Genomic DNA, 15,554 nt, shown 5'->3' on the forward strand with positions numbered 1-15,554 from the left:
CTCCCCTAACAAAAAAAAAGCCAAGTATGGGAAAAATTCTTTCAGTTATCATAACAGAAGTGCATAAAAATTTCACTCATGTTATCTATGTCTTCACTATATGGCACTCTAAAATAAGGACCATTTAGAGAGAAATTTATAACTTACCTTATCAGACGGTTTGAATGGATTTCCTTGTCCACTTATTCCACCACTGATACTAAAGCCAAGGCCAGGATTCTTCTCTATTCTCACACAAAACTAGGTTAAAAAGATATGGCAAGATAAGTCAATGCCACCATTAAAGCCTATCTAAATAATGGCATCTTCTCCTATATCCCATTTCACCATTAACAAGATGAGTTGACCCTCTCAAAAGCTGTATTGCACAGTACAGTAAAAGTCAGTAGAATATTGTTATAAACTGGAAGTATTTTCATTATTTTAGCATGTTGTCATAATATTCACAGTGCTGCATGTATTTTTGCCTGCATCTTAAAATTTTATTTTCAAGAAGGAAAAAAAAACCCTTTAGACTTGTGAAAGAGCAGTTCATATTGGCCAAATGTTTCACTTAAACATTGGGATAAATCTGTCAGTGAGGCTTCACCTTGTGCACTTTTATTTTTCCAGAAGGTGTCACACGTGCAGCATCCCCGGGCGCCATGCTTGGGACAGACCCAGGGAATAAGTACTCTGAAGCTCAGAGATCTTCAGTCTCTTGTCACTACCAGGGCCACAGTCCTGACAGCCTGCACTGAGCACCAACCATTTTTACAAGTGTCTTTCTCAGAGAAATAGTGCTGAATCTTATCTTTTAGTCAGGATGACTCTAAATGGCATTGGGTAATTGAACACAGAACAAAAATTACTTCAGTGTAGCTTAATGACTACTCATTGAGCCAGTCCGAGCATGTACTGTGAGCCACACAAGCAATTGCTTCTGAATCTCAATGCTATACTCAAGGACTTAATACAGGCAGCTACTTGCATGGATCGTCCAACACTTTGCACAAGAGAAAGGTTTAGTAACGATTCTGAACCTTATTCTGCAAGTCAGGTGCTTCAGTTATTGCAGTCATTAAGTCCAAATATAATGGGAATAGGACCGCTTAATGAAGAAACTCATCAGCACCCGTTTTGTTAGACTGGAGCTACAGCTGGTCTTTCTTATGGCTAAACCAGAGCAGCCGATACAAATCTGAGGTCAGCACCTTGCCAAACATTCTGCACTGTTAGCGTTAAACAAGATTACCGGGGAATTGGCAGAAATTGCTAATTAATTCAATATGACCCAGTGATGTCAGCTCTGTTCAGGAATTTCAATGCCAAACTGTATTGCTTGGTCAATCCAAGAAAAAAATGGTATCACTCCCTGGTGCTGGGGGAGAGGATAGACCTGCTCACCTGCCTCCATCCAGCTCAACCATACCTCCCCCCGAGGCAGTCTGTCTCGGCCGCCCTCTGGTATTGCCCTAGGCTCAAGGCAGAAAAAACCAGAAAGTTTTTGTCAAAGAGTTATGTTATAGAGACACTTTCTCACCTGCTCCTGATACGCATCTGTGCTTCTCTGACCCTTGGTTTGGATTAAACATCGCCCTGTCTGAGGTGCTCGAGAGCTCTGCGAAGAGGGAATCTGAATAGGCAGTGGTGGCTGAAACTGCTGAATGGTGACTTTGTTCATGTTTCCTTCATACTGCTGCTCGCGGCTCCGATGCTGTAGACTTTGTGATCCCATTAAAGTCTGGATATGGCTACCTGCCTGTGGGTAATGTAACCCGTTAGGCCAGAAATTCAGGAAGCTGAAAAGAAGCAATTATTACAACTTACAGAGCCAAGTAAAAGCAAACCTCTTAAATCATTTCTGAGGTTTGCCTTTTGACCACAGCTGGAAACAACCGTGATTAAAAGCAGCATGGATATGCCCACAGCATTTAGTGATCCTAGGAGGTTTAAGGGAAATTGGCCGCACACCATACGTTTCACAAACAGAAAATATTTTTTTTTTCATGTCATGATATATGCTTCTGCTCCAGATGTTTTGTGAACAATTTAACAAATTGAAGTAGGATGGATTGTTTACCACAGCACACTCTGAAGATACTGGAATGTTTTGTTTTTTTTTTTTTCCTGGGGATAGTTTGGAATAAGATTTATAATCAGATTTATAACTGAAATACAGATATTAGCCAGCATTGCGCACTGTGTATGGAAAGCATAATCTGTTAAATCCTATGCCTTGGTCCTAGGAACAAATGTAGCGTTTACAAACTGTAACTAATCAAATTATCAAATTTCTATGATAATATCTACTGATTTGAAGCTCTAGTATTTTGTAAATATAAGTGAAATACTGCATTTACATTGACTTGGCCTTTTGATATTTTCAGGATAAAAAAGATGACTGCTATCATTCTTCTGTCCCTCCATCCCCATTGCCTTTCACATTTGCAGGTGAGGTTTGCTTTCTGTATTCGGTTCTTGACATGGTAAAGTTGCATACTTGCTTACTCTTCAATACACAGTCTCTCTTTAGACACATGAATTACATGAACATTTGAAGCAAATCTTTGCAAACAAACTCAGTTGAAACAATTTTATACATTACATATTCACAGGATTCAGATGTTGCTTCTAAATAATCACATGCAATTTAGCAGTAAGGGAATGAGCAAAATTCATGCTCCATTGTATGATCGAATATTATTACCTCCACAAAATATCACACCGTTACTACTGAGAGTTTTCAGATTAAATGTACCCATCAACCAGTGCTATTATTTGAACAGCCTCAATGTGGAAAAGCATTATGATTGCATGTTGCAATATCTGCAAGTCTCCATGGACAAAACAGACCTACTTAAACGATGTTTCACGTTAAGTTTACACCAACCAATGACGCAAACACATCTCATCATGAAGGTCTAATCCTCAGTACTACTGAACCTTTATGATCCTGGTAGAAGAGTCACCAACTGTGAGACTGTATTTTAGACAACATTAAATTTAATACAGCAGAAGATCAAAATATTTCTTACCCATTGGCCAATCATCTGGCCTCAGAAGTTATAGCAGCCAGGGCGTTAGAATGAATTGCTTGTTGCCATAGCAAAAATACATCTGAATGGATTTCCAAGATTTGTCTGCACAACACATCATTAATACAGATGCAGTTTGAGCTACTCATGTTACTGAATACAGAATCCCAGCAAGACACACAGTGGCTGCAAGCAAAACTGAGCTGCTCTTATTTTTTTGCTGACTACATTTGAAGAAAGGGACTAGGTCAGACTATGTCTGACAGTTCTTCATTGTAGTACAAGAGGGATAGTCCCAAAGTGAGTAATGACAGAGTCGTCTCTTGCTCCTTGTTCCCAAATCTTCAATCCGCAAACTCTTCTTAAAACACAGCTCACCTGTGTACATGAAAGTGCTTAATAGACATTGACAAACTTACTCCAAGAATAGCCTGGTGAAGTCAGTCTTTACTGCGAACATCCCCCTTTACAGGTCAGAGAGATCTTCAATTCATCCAAGATCAGAAGGGAAGAAAAATGCTCAAAACAGATGTTTTAGCTATTCATTAACAACCTAGCAGCAACAAGCCCTGCCTGCAGCAGATTGCTGAATCCATGTCACCTTGCACTGTGGAGATGCAAGGTGAGCAGGTGACCATATGCAGCATGGTTCTGTACTTCCTGTTGCGTCAGATACTCACCACAAGAGAATCTAAAGAAAGCAGAATCTCATTAATTCTGCTATTTGCCCCAGATACAATCCCATATCCACCACAGCAGTCCACAGCAGGTGCATTGCCTGCCTCAGAGGAAGATGCCTATTTCAAATTTTAAAAAAAATTTTGCTTCTTCACTGAAAAGCCTCAAATCTTCATCAGGTTAAAAGACCTCCGTACTGAAGAGCAGATGATGGCAACAAAACAGAAAGAGCCTCCAGCCTCTCAGTCACGACTAACAGAAATACTCACAAGTTGAAAGGGAGAGAAATGGTGACTCAGACACTTTTATGTGTCCCGGTTTTGAGGCAGCTGCCTTGCTCCAGTTCCATAGCATATGCTCCTTCCACATCCACTGAGACCATTACAGTCCATGCAAGGATCTCTAAGAGTTTGAATTGCTTCAGCCTTCATGGGGGCTGCTGTGATCCTGCAGCAGAAGAGGCCAACTAACAGAGTCCTATGCATCCCCAAATCTGTGTAGCTCATCATCTTAGAGGGTCGTCACCCTGCACCCAGGTTGGCCAGCCTGATGTCTGTTAATTTTCCATCTTCATTCTCACTCTTCAACCTCTCTTTTTCATAAGGAGTGATTTCCAGGTTCCCTTTTGGTAATCCCACACCACACTTCTAACCCTTCCCTTTTTATGGAGGAGCAGCTAACTCAGAATACAACTGATTTAATCAGGCAGGTAGCTGACTTCGGTCTTGTTGACATGACAGAAAAAGTCATCTTCCAGGAAGTATAAATACCGTGGTCTTCTAATAAATCAGTGGGTTATTCAATTTCAAGATTAAAATATCCAACTTTTCCGTAGGAGAAATAGCCCAGAAATTATGGGATGATCACATAAATGATCATACTTAAAATAAAACTAGCATTTAATCTGTATTCTGAACAGCAAAAAGGACAGCAACAACTACTCACACCCCACATAATTATGTAGTAATTACTGTGTAGTATTCCCACCCTACATAAGACCAATAAATAGCTACCACTACATGTATAGTAGCACTCTACGTGTGGATAATTTAGGAACATGTATTATTGTGTCTATAGACGTACTACATCAGCTGGAGTACAGAGTCCATCTGTGTACATGCTCTCCCCCTTGGAAGAACAAGTCCCAGCTCTTCTTCCAGCGATTTCCCAAGTACAGCTCTACCATGTAGTGACTCTGGTCTGCAGGTGTCCATTCACACTAGTACTATTATATTAGTGGAAAACCAAAACATATACTACAATTTATATTTACACCATTTAATTGTTTGTAATGTTGAACTTCAATTCTATAGGAGATTTCCTGAGTCTGACTTCAAATAATTGCTGTATTTTAATCCCCAGATGCTGGGAAACCAAGACACTAGGTCACTTTCAATGGATTAGCATTGTCGTAACAGCACATTGCAAACCACCTCCTGAGGATGGTGAGTAAACAATTTTCAGAATTCATTTTTCTCACTGCTCTTAACAGACTTTGAAGAGATCATATCACTACTTCTTGTGTATTCACACTGTGGCTCTTGCTGGAGGTGGATAAGCTGCCTTTCTTGGCAATGGTAATTATTTATTCTGCAGAAAAAAAATCTTGATTATGCAGACTGCTTCCCCAATTTCATTTGTATTCTTTACTTTAACATCCACCACAAAAGTTAATAATTTTCAGCTCAGTGTCCAATATTTACAGTATAATTAAAGTAGCTGACAGCGGATGTAACAATGGATTGCTCCACTGAGTTAAGCAGATTTCAGTACGGTTATGCAATGTTTGCACTTACCACATCTGAGCGGCGAGATTCTGAAATATTCAGAACAAAAAAGAATCTGCATTTTCCTATTATAGTAACACTGATGATGCACAAATGCACAACATAGACTGTGTTACGTTTGTGTGAATGGATAAAAGCTGGGTTTATCCCAATAAGCCAGTGAAGATAAGCAGTGACTCCTCTTAAATCCCTTATCCTAGTTTCTTGCATATGGGAGGAAAAAGAAACCCTTTGAATAACTTGGCTGTCAGAGCCAACTCCATCAAACAATGTCAGGGCCCCCTCCTCCTTGCCTTCCTATGCCTGGGAAGAAGACCCTGGGCTGCTTTAGGTACAATGGCTTTTGCCTCCCATTTCAAGCAATTCTCTTGTACAGGTGTATCTCTTGTCGCTACTTTTGTATTAAGGCAAGGGCTACTGCTTCTGAAACTATCTTTGGTAAAAAGATGTGGAAGCCAGTAGGGAGATATTTGCCTCATCGGTGCTGACAGTTAATTACGCTACAGAAGTTATTAGTGTGCACATTACAACTTTCACACCAGTTTTATTCACTCGTAAGATTTCATTTCAGGAACAAGCAGGACCGATCTCCACATAGATAGCAATCAATGCAATTATTGCTGCTTACATGTGCCGCCCCACCTTCTAAAGCCAATTGGAAAAACATTTTAGTTTGTCAAGATCCTCCAGTTTTATGATTAGAGCATCTAAAAATGGCAGTTTCTCAGTCAATGAGCAGAGCCAAGTTGGGGCTGTGAGAGAGCAGCCACTATTTTCACAGAACAGGCCAAATGCAAGCACTGTAATTTAATATCTACCACCACAAGGTACTAGAAATTAGACCCCTTTCTAGTGAGTTTATCAGCAGATGATGTGTGCCTAGGATGTCTCTGTGAAAATATCTGTAACTGTCCAGCCACTGGGCTGGCCTCCATCTCGACACATTTATTTTTGTTGTGAACTGAAGAATGTAATTGAAATGAAACATTTGTACGAAGACTTTTCAGGACAAGAGGGAGCTGACGGATGCCTGATATGTGCAGAAATACACCTGCCAAGCCCACTGTGCCCATTTCACACTCTATCGACTAGCATCTGCATAAATACAAAAATGGGTTGCAGGCATGAAAATACAATCCTTAGTTCATAATGATTACTGCTCTAAACTTTGAAACAAAAATATGTATTTCCCAAACCTGACCTCATTAACCTGTTCTCCTCCTTCCAGTGATTTGCTGGGAAGACAACCGCAGCTATGCCAGCAGCTTTGCTGTGCTGCTTACCTTCTTCGTGACAGTGTCGGGCGGCACGTCCCGCCGCCCCAGCGGGTAGGGGTTCCACTGGCTGCTCACAGACACCTCCTCCTGCCCGTTGTCCAGAATGCTGCTCTGCTGCGACGGGGTCTGTTGCAGAAATGGTAGGGCAGCCTTTAGTCGACACACCACAACAGAAAACTCTGTCCTCATATTTATTTCAGTAATCAACCCAGCTGAACTGCAACACAACATTGCTAAAATGGAAATCCTCTTAAATTTGTACAATATTTCATTAACTTTTAATCACATTGCTGTGGAACTCTCTGCAAGCAGGAGTTCTTGAAAGATATATATGAGAAATAATGAGAATAATGAATGATGAGAGAAAAGAAAATATTAATTTAATGTAACTCATTATTTTCAAATAAACAAATTTTGGCAAAGTTCCACATTTAAACGTGCAGTCTGCCATTAATCATTTGAGTTAGAACTTTCTTACTGGTCATTCAAGCATCAAAAACTTTTTTGTTAAGTATTTGCCACCAAGATAAATTATATGCTTGTATATTCTTCAGAAAAGATTCCTTACTGGCAATATTGAACTTGTGACTACTCTTACCTTGCACTATGCTCTGTGTATTACTGTGTGTGGTGTGCTTCACACAGACCTCTCTCTAGGCTGTGGCTGGTTTTGTTCTAAGTTAACAGGGTATCATATGTACAATGTTAAGCAGTAATTAAATGCTTCCCTGAATATGAATGGACATAACACACATTTAAAGTTTCCTAAATGAGCTTGACACTTTCATTATTATTTTCCACTTTTCTCTCCTTTTACACGTTTCTTCTTTGCCACTTTCCTGATTTATTTTACTCCTGCTTTCAGTACTTTTGAGGACTTTTGCTAACATGGGTATGTTTTTTTTGTGTCAGACTTTCCAAAATGCCAACACACTACTACCACTGACAGCACTTAGCATTATGTAATGCTTATTCAGTTAACTGCTTACTCAGTTCTGACTAACGGTAATCTGCAAAGAAAAAAAAAAAAGTCTATTCTTTCCCTCTGACATTCAAGCAGTTTCTTCTTCATCTTAGATTAAAAAAAAATCAGGAAGCACTTCTTTAGATGACTGAAGAACAAATGAAACTGTTGCTTTGAAATATTGAAACTGCTAACTGGCCACTTAAGAACTTCTTTTTATGCAAGCTTAAAAGTCCTTTAAAAGTAAATAGAAGTAAATTGTGATTTAAATCACTCTTCAGAGCTTAAGTAAAAAAATTCAACCATAATTATTTAAAATCAGAGAAAATTTTCATAATAATTCTCTCATCATTCAAGAAGTCTTCCAGAAAAATCAGGAAAGTTGTGATTTTCCTTATATTAAAAACCACTAGAAAACAATTTCCTGTTGAAACTACAAGACCTCCCTATAGAGCTTTCCTTATGCACATTAAAAATGGAAAAATGAGACCAATCTTGGCACTTTTTCCATAGATTACCCCTCACAGCTCAACAGACACTGGTCCCAGTGCCTGACACGGCAGTTCTGCTGCTCTCTCAGACAGCACACTACTCTCGAACGCTGGCAAATTTGGGCCCAGAGCCGCACGCTGGCGTACAGACATGCATGAAACCTGACGATATGGCTTTAAGTCCCTCACACACAGCTAAACCTTTGTGTCCAGACAGGCGTCCAGGACTGTGAGCAGCCTGCCTGAACACACTGCCAGGGGTTACCCATGCTGAGGCTTCCCAGCCCCGGCCATGCTGACCTGTTTGTCCATATCTCAGGATTTGGGTCCCAGTTTGGGCCCAGGTAGGGCTCTTTGTGCCTACGTAAACTCAGGAATCAGCCATTCTGCCTGCTTGCTGCACATCCCCACATAACTCTCACCCAAACGGGGGGGTAGACCACCTGAGACCAGGACAGCAACCAACTTCTAAAATGAAAAAGTACAATTGCAAAAATTTCTGCTCTGAGTATTAGTAAAAATACAATGGAAAAGAAAGACCATCATCATTGTGATGTGAATCATCCCTTCCAGAGACACCCACAGACCAAGGTGCCCAAGGCTGCGCTGGAAATATGCTCACCTCCCAGAGAAACAAATTTATAAAACGTGCTATGTGCCTTCACCATGCAGAGACAGAGGGGATTAATGAGGCAGCTTCCTGAGGGAACTTCTGTTTTTCCTCCTAAGTGATTATTCCTAAAGGGAGGTGGTACTGTACACTTCTGAGAATGAAGTGCACCAAACAATAAACTTTTAAAATAACTGTGAGATGGATGCCAAAAATTGAAAGCTTTCTTCTGAAAAGTGTTTCTTTTGTCACTGCAGACAGTGTTGTGCTGTTTTTATAAGCAACTGACTAATCCGCAGAGGTGAGTTCGCACTCAAAATGGAAAAAGAAAAAATATAGAGGGCGCTTTCTGCTTTCTCAATAAATATGAAAATTCTGTGATAACAGGTTTTTCTTTTCATTTTCTGCAGTAAAATGAATTTGTCTTCTTGTAATATTATTCATTTACAGAGCTCGGACAGACTGCAAACAAACTACCTGTCTATTAAGTCCAGGTAAAAAATGAAAAGCAGCAGTTCAAACATTTTATATATAGAGCAGAATCAATGTAATAAACTTCCTCAAAATAAGTAATTGCTATACTTGATTTCCTGATCTTCCACTGGACAAACAGATCTCACTCATTACTCTCTTGAATCTAGGCCACAAGAAAGAGGAAGAACAAGAGGTAAATATTAAGCTGCTGTGGCCTGGATTCATTAAGAAATGCAAATCCTTTAGAACATGTGAAGGAATACAATTAAACAATGCTAAACATTCATATTATTTGTTCAACAATTTTTCACTGCTCTCCAAACAGTACAGTATTAGAATACACCCCCTTCATGCAGTTGAGCATCACATTTCATATGGGTTTGTAGCAATGAAATGCTGGCGAAATATAAAGCAGAATAATTCACATAAGACCACACCCCAAAACATGTAACTTTAAGCAGTTTCATGAATTTCCTCAGACGTCCATTTATATTCATATATTCACTAGTATCCATATTCATCTACAGCCTAAAATTCTTAAAATGATATATAATACCTTATTCCTAAATGTGTGTGGAAAAATAGTACCATTATTTGCAGCTGATGTCAAATGGGCTTCTTTCAAGGAGTTGTGACAAGAATCAGTATATACCCAAGTAGACAAACAAATTCTTTGAAAGAAAAAAACAGTATGACCAACACTGGAAGGCTGTCTGTGTCCAAACACACACACATCTACAGTTAAGATGTCACCTGGATGTCATCAACTGAACAACAGAGAAGCACACACTGACATCAGGACTTCTTTAAACCCAGGGACAGCTGCATAGGACGTGTAAATGAAGTTAACATAAGTAAGTTACAGCAGGAGAAACCTGACAACGATCTCTGTGTGTGTGTGTGTGTGCATGCACGCGTGCACTGTTAACTTATCACAGCTTTGCTTGGAAATCCAGTGTACGATGCATATGCCTGTATTAGTATGCTAAGCAGTGCTAAGGCCTGTCCTCCAGCCAACCAGCACAATCTGGTCATGGTGCTGCCATTAAATTATCTTTCTCTTTTAAACAGGCTTGGATCCAAACTCTTGAATCAGGCACTGAAACCCTCCTTTGGGAATTTCTGGCCAGTGCTGGCTCCAGAGGCCGGCCAGGGATTGCCTGGGAGGGTGCCAGTTGGCCTGGGCCAAACCACGCCTGAGGCTAGTCCAGGAATTAACAGCGCAGATGATCACATTTCAGCGCCTAGATCTATGCTCTGTTACCCTTTAATTACTCACAGAGATGCTGCTAACTTGTACCAACAGCTACTGATGCTAATGCAGTATGACACTTAACGATGCTCATCACTTCTAGCACTGCAGCAGCCCCCTGCCATTACACTCAATCCCGACAGTGCGACTGCTTGCAAGTGTCTGGCAACTGGTTGTTGCTGTGACTCCGTTGTGGCCATACGTGACACAGACTAAGATCTCAGCATCCCCTCTCTGATACTCTGAAAATATTTCAGCAAGGTCCCTCTCTGGATTGTCATATGGGCTTTTCCCATCAAGCATTTGTTTGTATATAATTTTGTATGCATGTACTTATCAACAATATATCGTTAATAGTTGTAAAATAAACAGTAAAAATTGAGAAAATTATTTTCTTTCTATAGGCAACAAAAGTTTAAAATTCATTTAGGTGTGGTAGACACCGACTCAAAACTCATCAACTATTACCACGTAACCAATTCAAGTTCATATGTTAAAATCCCTGCCTCTTGGAGCCTATTTGAATGCACATTAAACATTTCTATGTTAATTTTTCTAAGGATCAAACAGTCACAAAACAAAACATGTTCTCCATTTCTGTGCACAGATTAAGTCATTGAAAAAAATGATTGCATCAGTCTAACACGAGAGCAGAAAGCAGTAATGACAGCCATGTGAGCTACTTAATCCAAAAAGCAAGATTATTGAGCAGGAAAATTGTATTATCATCTTTGCTTTTTGGATTGTGTATAATATAAGCATGAATAATAGGCAAAAGCTAAACCAGGAAAAAGCAAGGAGTATTATTAATTTATTTCGTAATGCTGGTATATGCTGGCTATCCCATACTTACTTTCGGTAGAGGTAGCTCTTGAAGCATTTGGTTTTCAAATTTAGATTTAGTCTGCAAGTTTAAAGTCATGCTTCTGCCGGCATGCATTGCTGAAAAACCTCCAGAGTGCAGCATGCCAAGGCTAACTGTGTTGTGTTTGTAAGCAGCGGTCTGAGTAGAGGAAACAACCACGTGACAGGATATGAACACACATGCTCATTGAATTAAGTATCACACATATATGGTTAATTTCACAAAGTTTTAGTTTAAGCAAACGAACAGTACCAAGGAATAAATAGCTTCTTGATGCATGCACTGGGTCACACGGAAGCAAATACATTGCTAATTATACATAAAATGGATACCATAAAAGACTTCAACGCTGACAGCAGATGAAATATGTCATTATCTGTAGTTTGAAAACTGCAGTACATAACACAGTACAAGTCTTTATTTTGCAAATATGGCCAAATTTTGGTACGTCTGCGCAACCATGGATGGGCCAGAAAACATGTATCTAGCACAAAAGAGCATCAATGGCAGAGGAGAAAACCCTCTACAGGAAGGCTCTGCACCATCTTATGAGCTTTGCCACTGCTCCCTGGCTAGCAGCTGCCCACAAGGGACAAGCTGCGGTTGGGCCCAGCACAGCAGGTACACAGGTCCTGCACAGACTGGCACCTTGCTGGCCATGGGCAGACGGGCAGCGTCTTCTCCTGCAGCAGCTGCTGCTGCAGCGCAGTGCCCAGGCATTCTCGTTGGCAAAATCTCCACTAGACAGCCCAGCTTCTTAGAGCTTTGCAATGTGTGTACATTGTTAACAACCAGAAACTAGCTCGCTGGCATCTGCAGGGATTACTATGAACTCAGTTTAACTAGATAAAATCACCAGTGTCAGCCTTCCACAAGAGAAAGTATTTCTTAAGCAAATAAAAAGTGTAAAGATATTTCTGAAACAAACAACATCTGGGAAGTGTTTCTTTCCACCAGAAATGTCTCTACTTGGGGTGCACTATTTTGCCTAGGTATTATGTATTTTCCAATCAGTTTTACACAACACAATGAAAATAGCTGAAGTCAGGAAAAAACTTCAGCCTTCAAGCCAGGTTTTAAAGTTTATCCATTTGATCCTTAATATTATTTTAATATGCATCACATCCAAGCAACTGGAAGCTAATGAATATATTAACACCAAACTCACGAGCATCTAGCATAAAATAGATATATGGACACATTTTGAAACTAACTTATGCATTTGATGACAGTAATTTTTCACAACCACTTCAGATTATGAAGTAAACCCGATTCATGAAGTAGGTCATTAAAAAGTCAAGATCATTATTGAAATCATGCGCTATAGTACTTGTTTTGTATAGAAGGTAAATAAGCATAACTTCCTACTGCTAAAAGGAGTTATAATCATATTCCTTGTTAAAAATAGTGGCAGTGTATATCCAGTGATATTTTTCAGAGGTAAGAGATACCTTTAAATCCCCTCCACTAACAGTGATATGAAAGCTAAAATACATTATTTTACTTTTTATCTGTTTTTCTTTATTGCCTTTTACTGCAAAGATGTACCTGGCGTATTTTAAAGCTCTGAAGTCATTACTGAAGTGGTAGACTTCAGCAGCACGTTCACATCTGTTGATAAGGAGAGATTTTTATGGTTTTTATTACTTCAGACAGTGCTGCAGCATTTACTACATTAGTAACATGCACTGTGGTGCGTTACTCATGTAGAGACTCTTTATCACGCATTTACCCCTCACTCCAGCTGCTTTTGAGCAACCCCAGACCCTTTGCGGGCCAGTCCCTCTGACACCAATGCAAAAATTTCATTACTGGGAATTCTGGTGGTTACCACTGTATGTGCAAATAGTTTGAAATACCGAAACACACAACTAAAGGCATTAATTGCAGAGAAGCGCCAAACATACCCTGTCTAACCTTCTAGCTTCTATATGTCTAAGTAGCTGTTGTCTCCAGTCAGCAGGCATTTTAGCACAGCTCTCATTTCCCTTCACAGGGGTAGGCCTTGTCTTTATATCACTGTTATCGGAAGGCTTGTCGCCATAGTTACCCAAGTTATAGTCTGACGGTATCTTTTCCAGCAGAGCTGCCATTGTAGGCCTCGCTGAAACCGGCCTGGTTTGCGATGTGCCGTAACTCTCTGTACTGTAGCTTCTTGCAGACAACGGCCTCCTTTGTGTAAGGTTTTTAACTGGAAAGCTTCCAGTCTGGGCTTTCACTTCTTGGTAGGAAGGATGCTCATCTTCATACCTGCCGTTCCTCTTGAGGAACTGAGACTCAGAGACCGAGATACTGCCTTGCCGCTCCACAGCTCCTCGGTACGAAGGCCTGCCATACCTATCACTCGGGGGCAGGTCATGGGGCTCACTGACTCTCCTGAACATGGACATCTCGGTGGAGCTGGCCAACGAATCCGCCCTCCTCAAGAACCCCGGCCGAGACCCCTGGCTCGCAAAGGGGGCACTGACTGCCTCCTCGTTCACCGAAGGCTGGGAGAAGGAGAACATGTGCTCCACGGGGGGGTAGCCGCGGTAGGCCCTCGGGCTGACCAGATCCTGGGGCAGGTTTTTACTCTGCTGGGGAATGTACTCAGGGTTGAGCTGGAAAGGTGGCGGTAGCCTCTTCTCCGCTGTGACCTCCACTGCTCCCTGCGGGTTGAAGCTTTGGTCGAACTGGTAGACCTTCTTCGTGACAGATGACTTCTGCTGCGGCTGCACCTTGACGCTGCCATATGTCAGCAGCTCATCGTCCAGCATGGGGACCGACTGGCTGCGGGACATGCTCAGCATGCCGTGCTCCGGGCCCAGGAGCTTGTCCACCCTCTCATGGGTTCCTACAGTATCGTTACCAGATGCATAGTTTTCTAAGGGTATATTATACACTTTGTATGTACCAATGTCTATCTCATCGATACTTTGTGACTTCTTAAATTTGTTAGTTTTTAAATCCCTCATCATTGGAGAAAGCCGTTCTGTACTCTTGCTGATTGAAATAACGCTTTTGGAAGGATCTGGGCGACAGTGGATATGGGAAAAGACATTTGTGAGGCTTCTGTTAGCATTTGAATCATGATATTCCCATGCTATTCCTGGAGTGAAGGTGCCAGTCATTTCAGGAGACTCTTTGACATGATTTTTCCGCTCAGGCAAAGGGCTGGTGGTGGGGGTGCTTTCCAGTTTGGAAGGAAAAGCTGTCCTGTCTTCAAAAGGACTAGGAGTTCTGGTCCAATTTTGCCAAGGATTGGGAGGAGGCACTTCAGATTCATGTGTGTTTCTGAGGGTCGGCTGCTCCAGCTCCAGCGGAATGCCAACTATCCTGTCTTGTCTAATCAACGGCCTGCGTCCGTGCGCAGATGTGCTTCTGGATTTCGTGCTCAGGAGGGGGTTAGCACTCGGATTCTCCATCGTGTTCTCCTCTGCAACGAACCCTGTGTTATCGTAATGCGAGCTGTCGTTCCAGCTGTCGGTGAAGGTGTCGCTCAGTGGGCGCCTGTCGGTGCGCTGTGGCAGGTTCCCCGCCGCAGTGGATTCCCGCTGGCTCAGCAATGGCTTTGTTTCAAGGGGCTGAGGAAATGACTGTGCCAGCCTGCAAAAACAAACCAAAACAAAACACGATAAAATGTCCTCTATTAGAGCACATAAGCAGTCATCAGAAAGATGCAATTATAAACCTATCTAGTATTCTCCAATCTATACCCTGACTTTGGGATGGTACTATGGGATGTGCACCTTGTGCCACTGGTTTGGCATGAATGCGTGCAGGAGTTCTTTGCACTGGAGCACAGATTCTGTAAGTACATACACAGAGAACCTAAGAAGTCAGTCAAAAGTCCTGGGTGGCTCAATGCCATGTTCATATAAATCCAGCTGAACATATTTTCCTGCTGTAAAAATAATCTTCTATGAGAACAGGGGAAGATTTTTCTAAACTTACATGATTCTTTTTTTAAACAAAAATACCAGATTCAGTTTGTGAGTGTTCTCAGCATCAAGATTTTTTGCATCTCTAGTGAGCAGGCTCCAGCTCTTTTTAATAGGGAAGAGCCTGTGGATGGAACTACCTTTAGGATGGAACTACATTAGGTGATTTATAGCAGGAATAGACAGGGCAGGGTATTTCTGGTATGGTACGAGAGTGTT

General features: G+C 41.2%; 1 protein-coding gene across 3 annotated transcripts in view; it reads right to left on the reverse strand.

Annotated features, from left to right (window-relative positions):
- Positions 1-15,554, reverse strand: part of LRRC7 (leucine rich repeat containing 7) — a 180,890-nt gene that overhangs the window by 15,225 nt on the left and 150,111 nt on the right. For 2 of the 3 annotated variants that reach the window (XM_064454837.1, XM_064454838.1), the window contains exons 19-22: positions 13,323-15,000; positions 6,766-6,885; positions 1,523-1,741; positions 148-240 (exon numbers count right to left, since the gene is read on the reverse strand). In XM_064454837.1, coding sequence (XP_064310907.1) covers positions 148-240; positions 1,523-1,741; positions 6,766-6,885; positions 13,323-15,000 — 2,110 coding nt within the window. Of the gene's footprint in view, positions 1-147; positions 241-1,522; positions 1,742-6,765; positions 6,886-11,403; positions 11,554-13,322; positions 15,001-15,554 lie in introns of all 3 variants that reach the window. The other variant, XM_064454840.1, reaches the window with a different exon arrangement.

The sequence above is a fragment of the Phalacrocorax carbo genome, chromosome 6 (genome assembly GCF_963921805.1).
Source record: "Phalacrocorax carbo chromosome 6, bPhaCar2.1, whole genome shotgun sequence".
In the NCBI taxonomy this organism is placed as follows: Eukaryota; Metazoa; Chordata; class Aves; order Suliformes; family Phalacrocoracidae; genus Phalacrocorax; species Phalacrocorax carbo.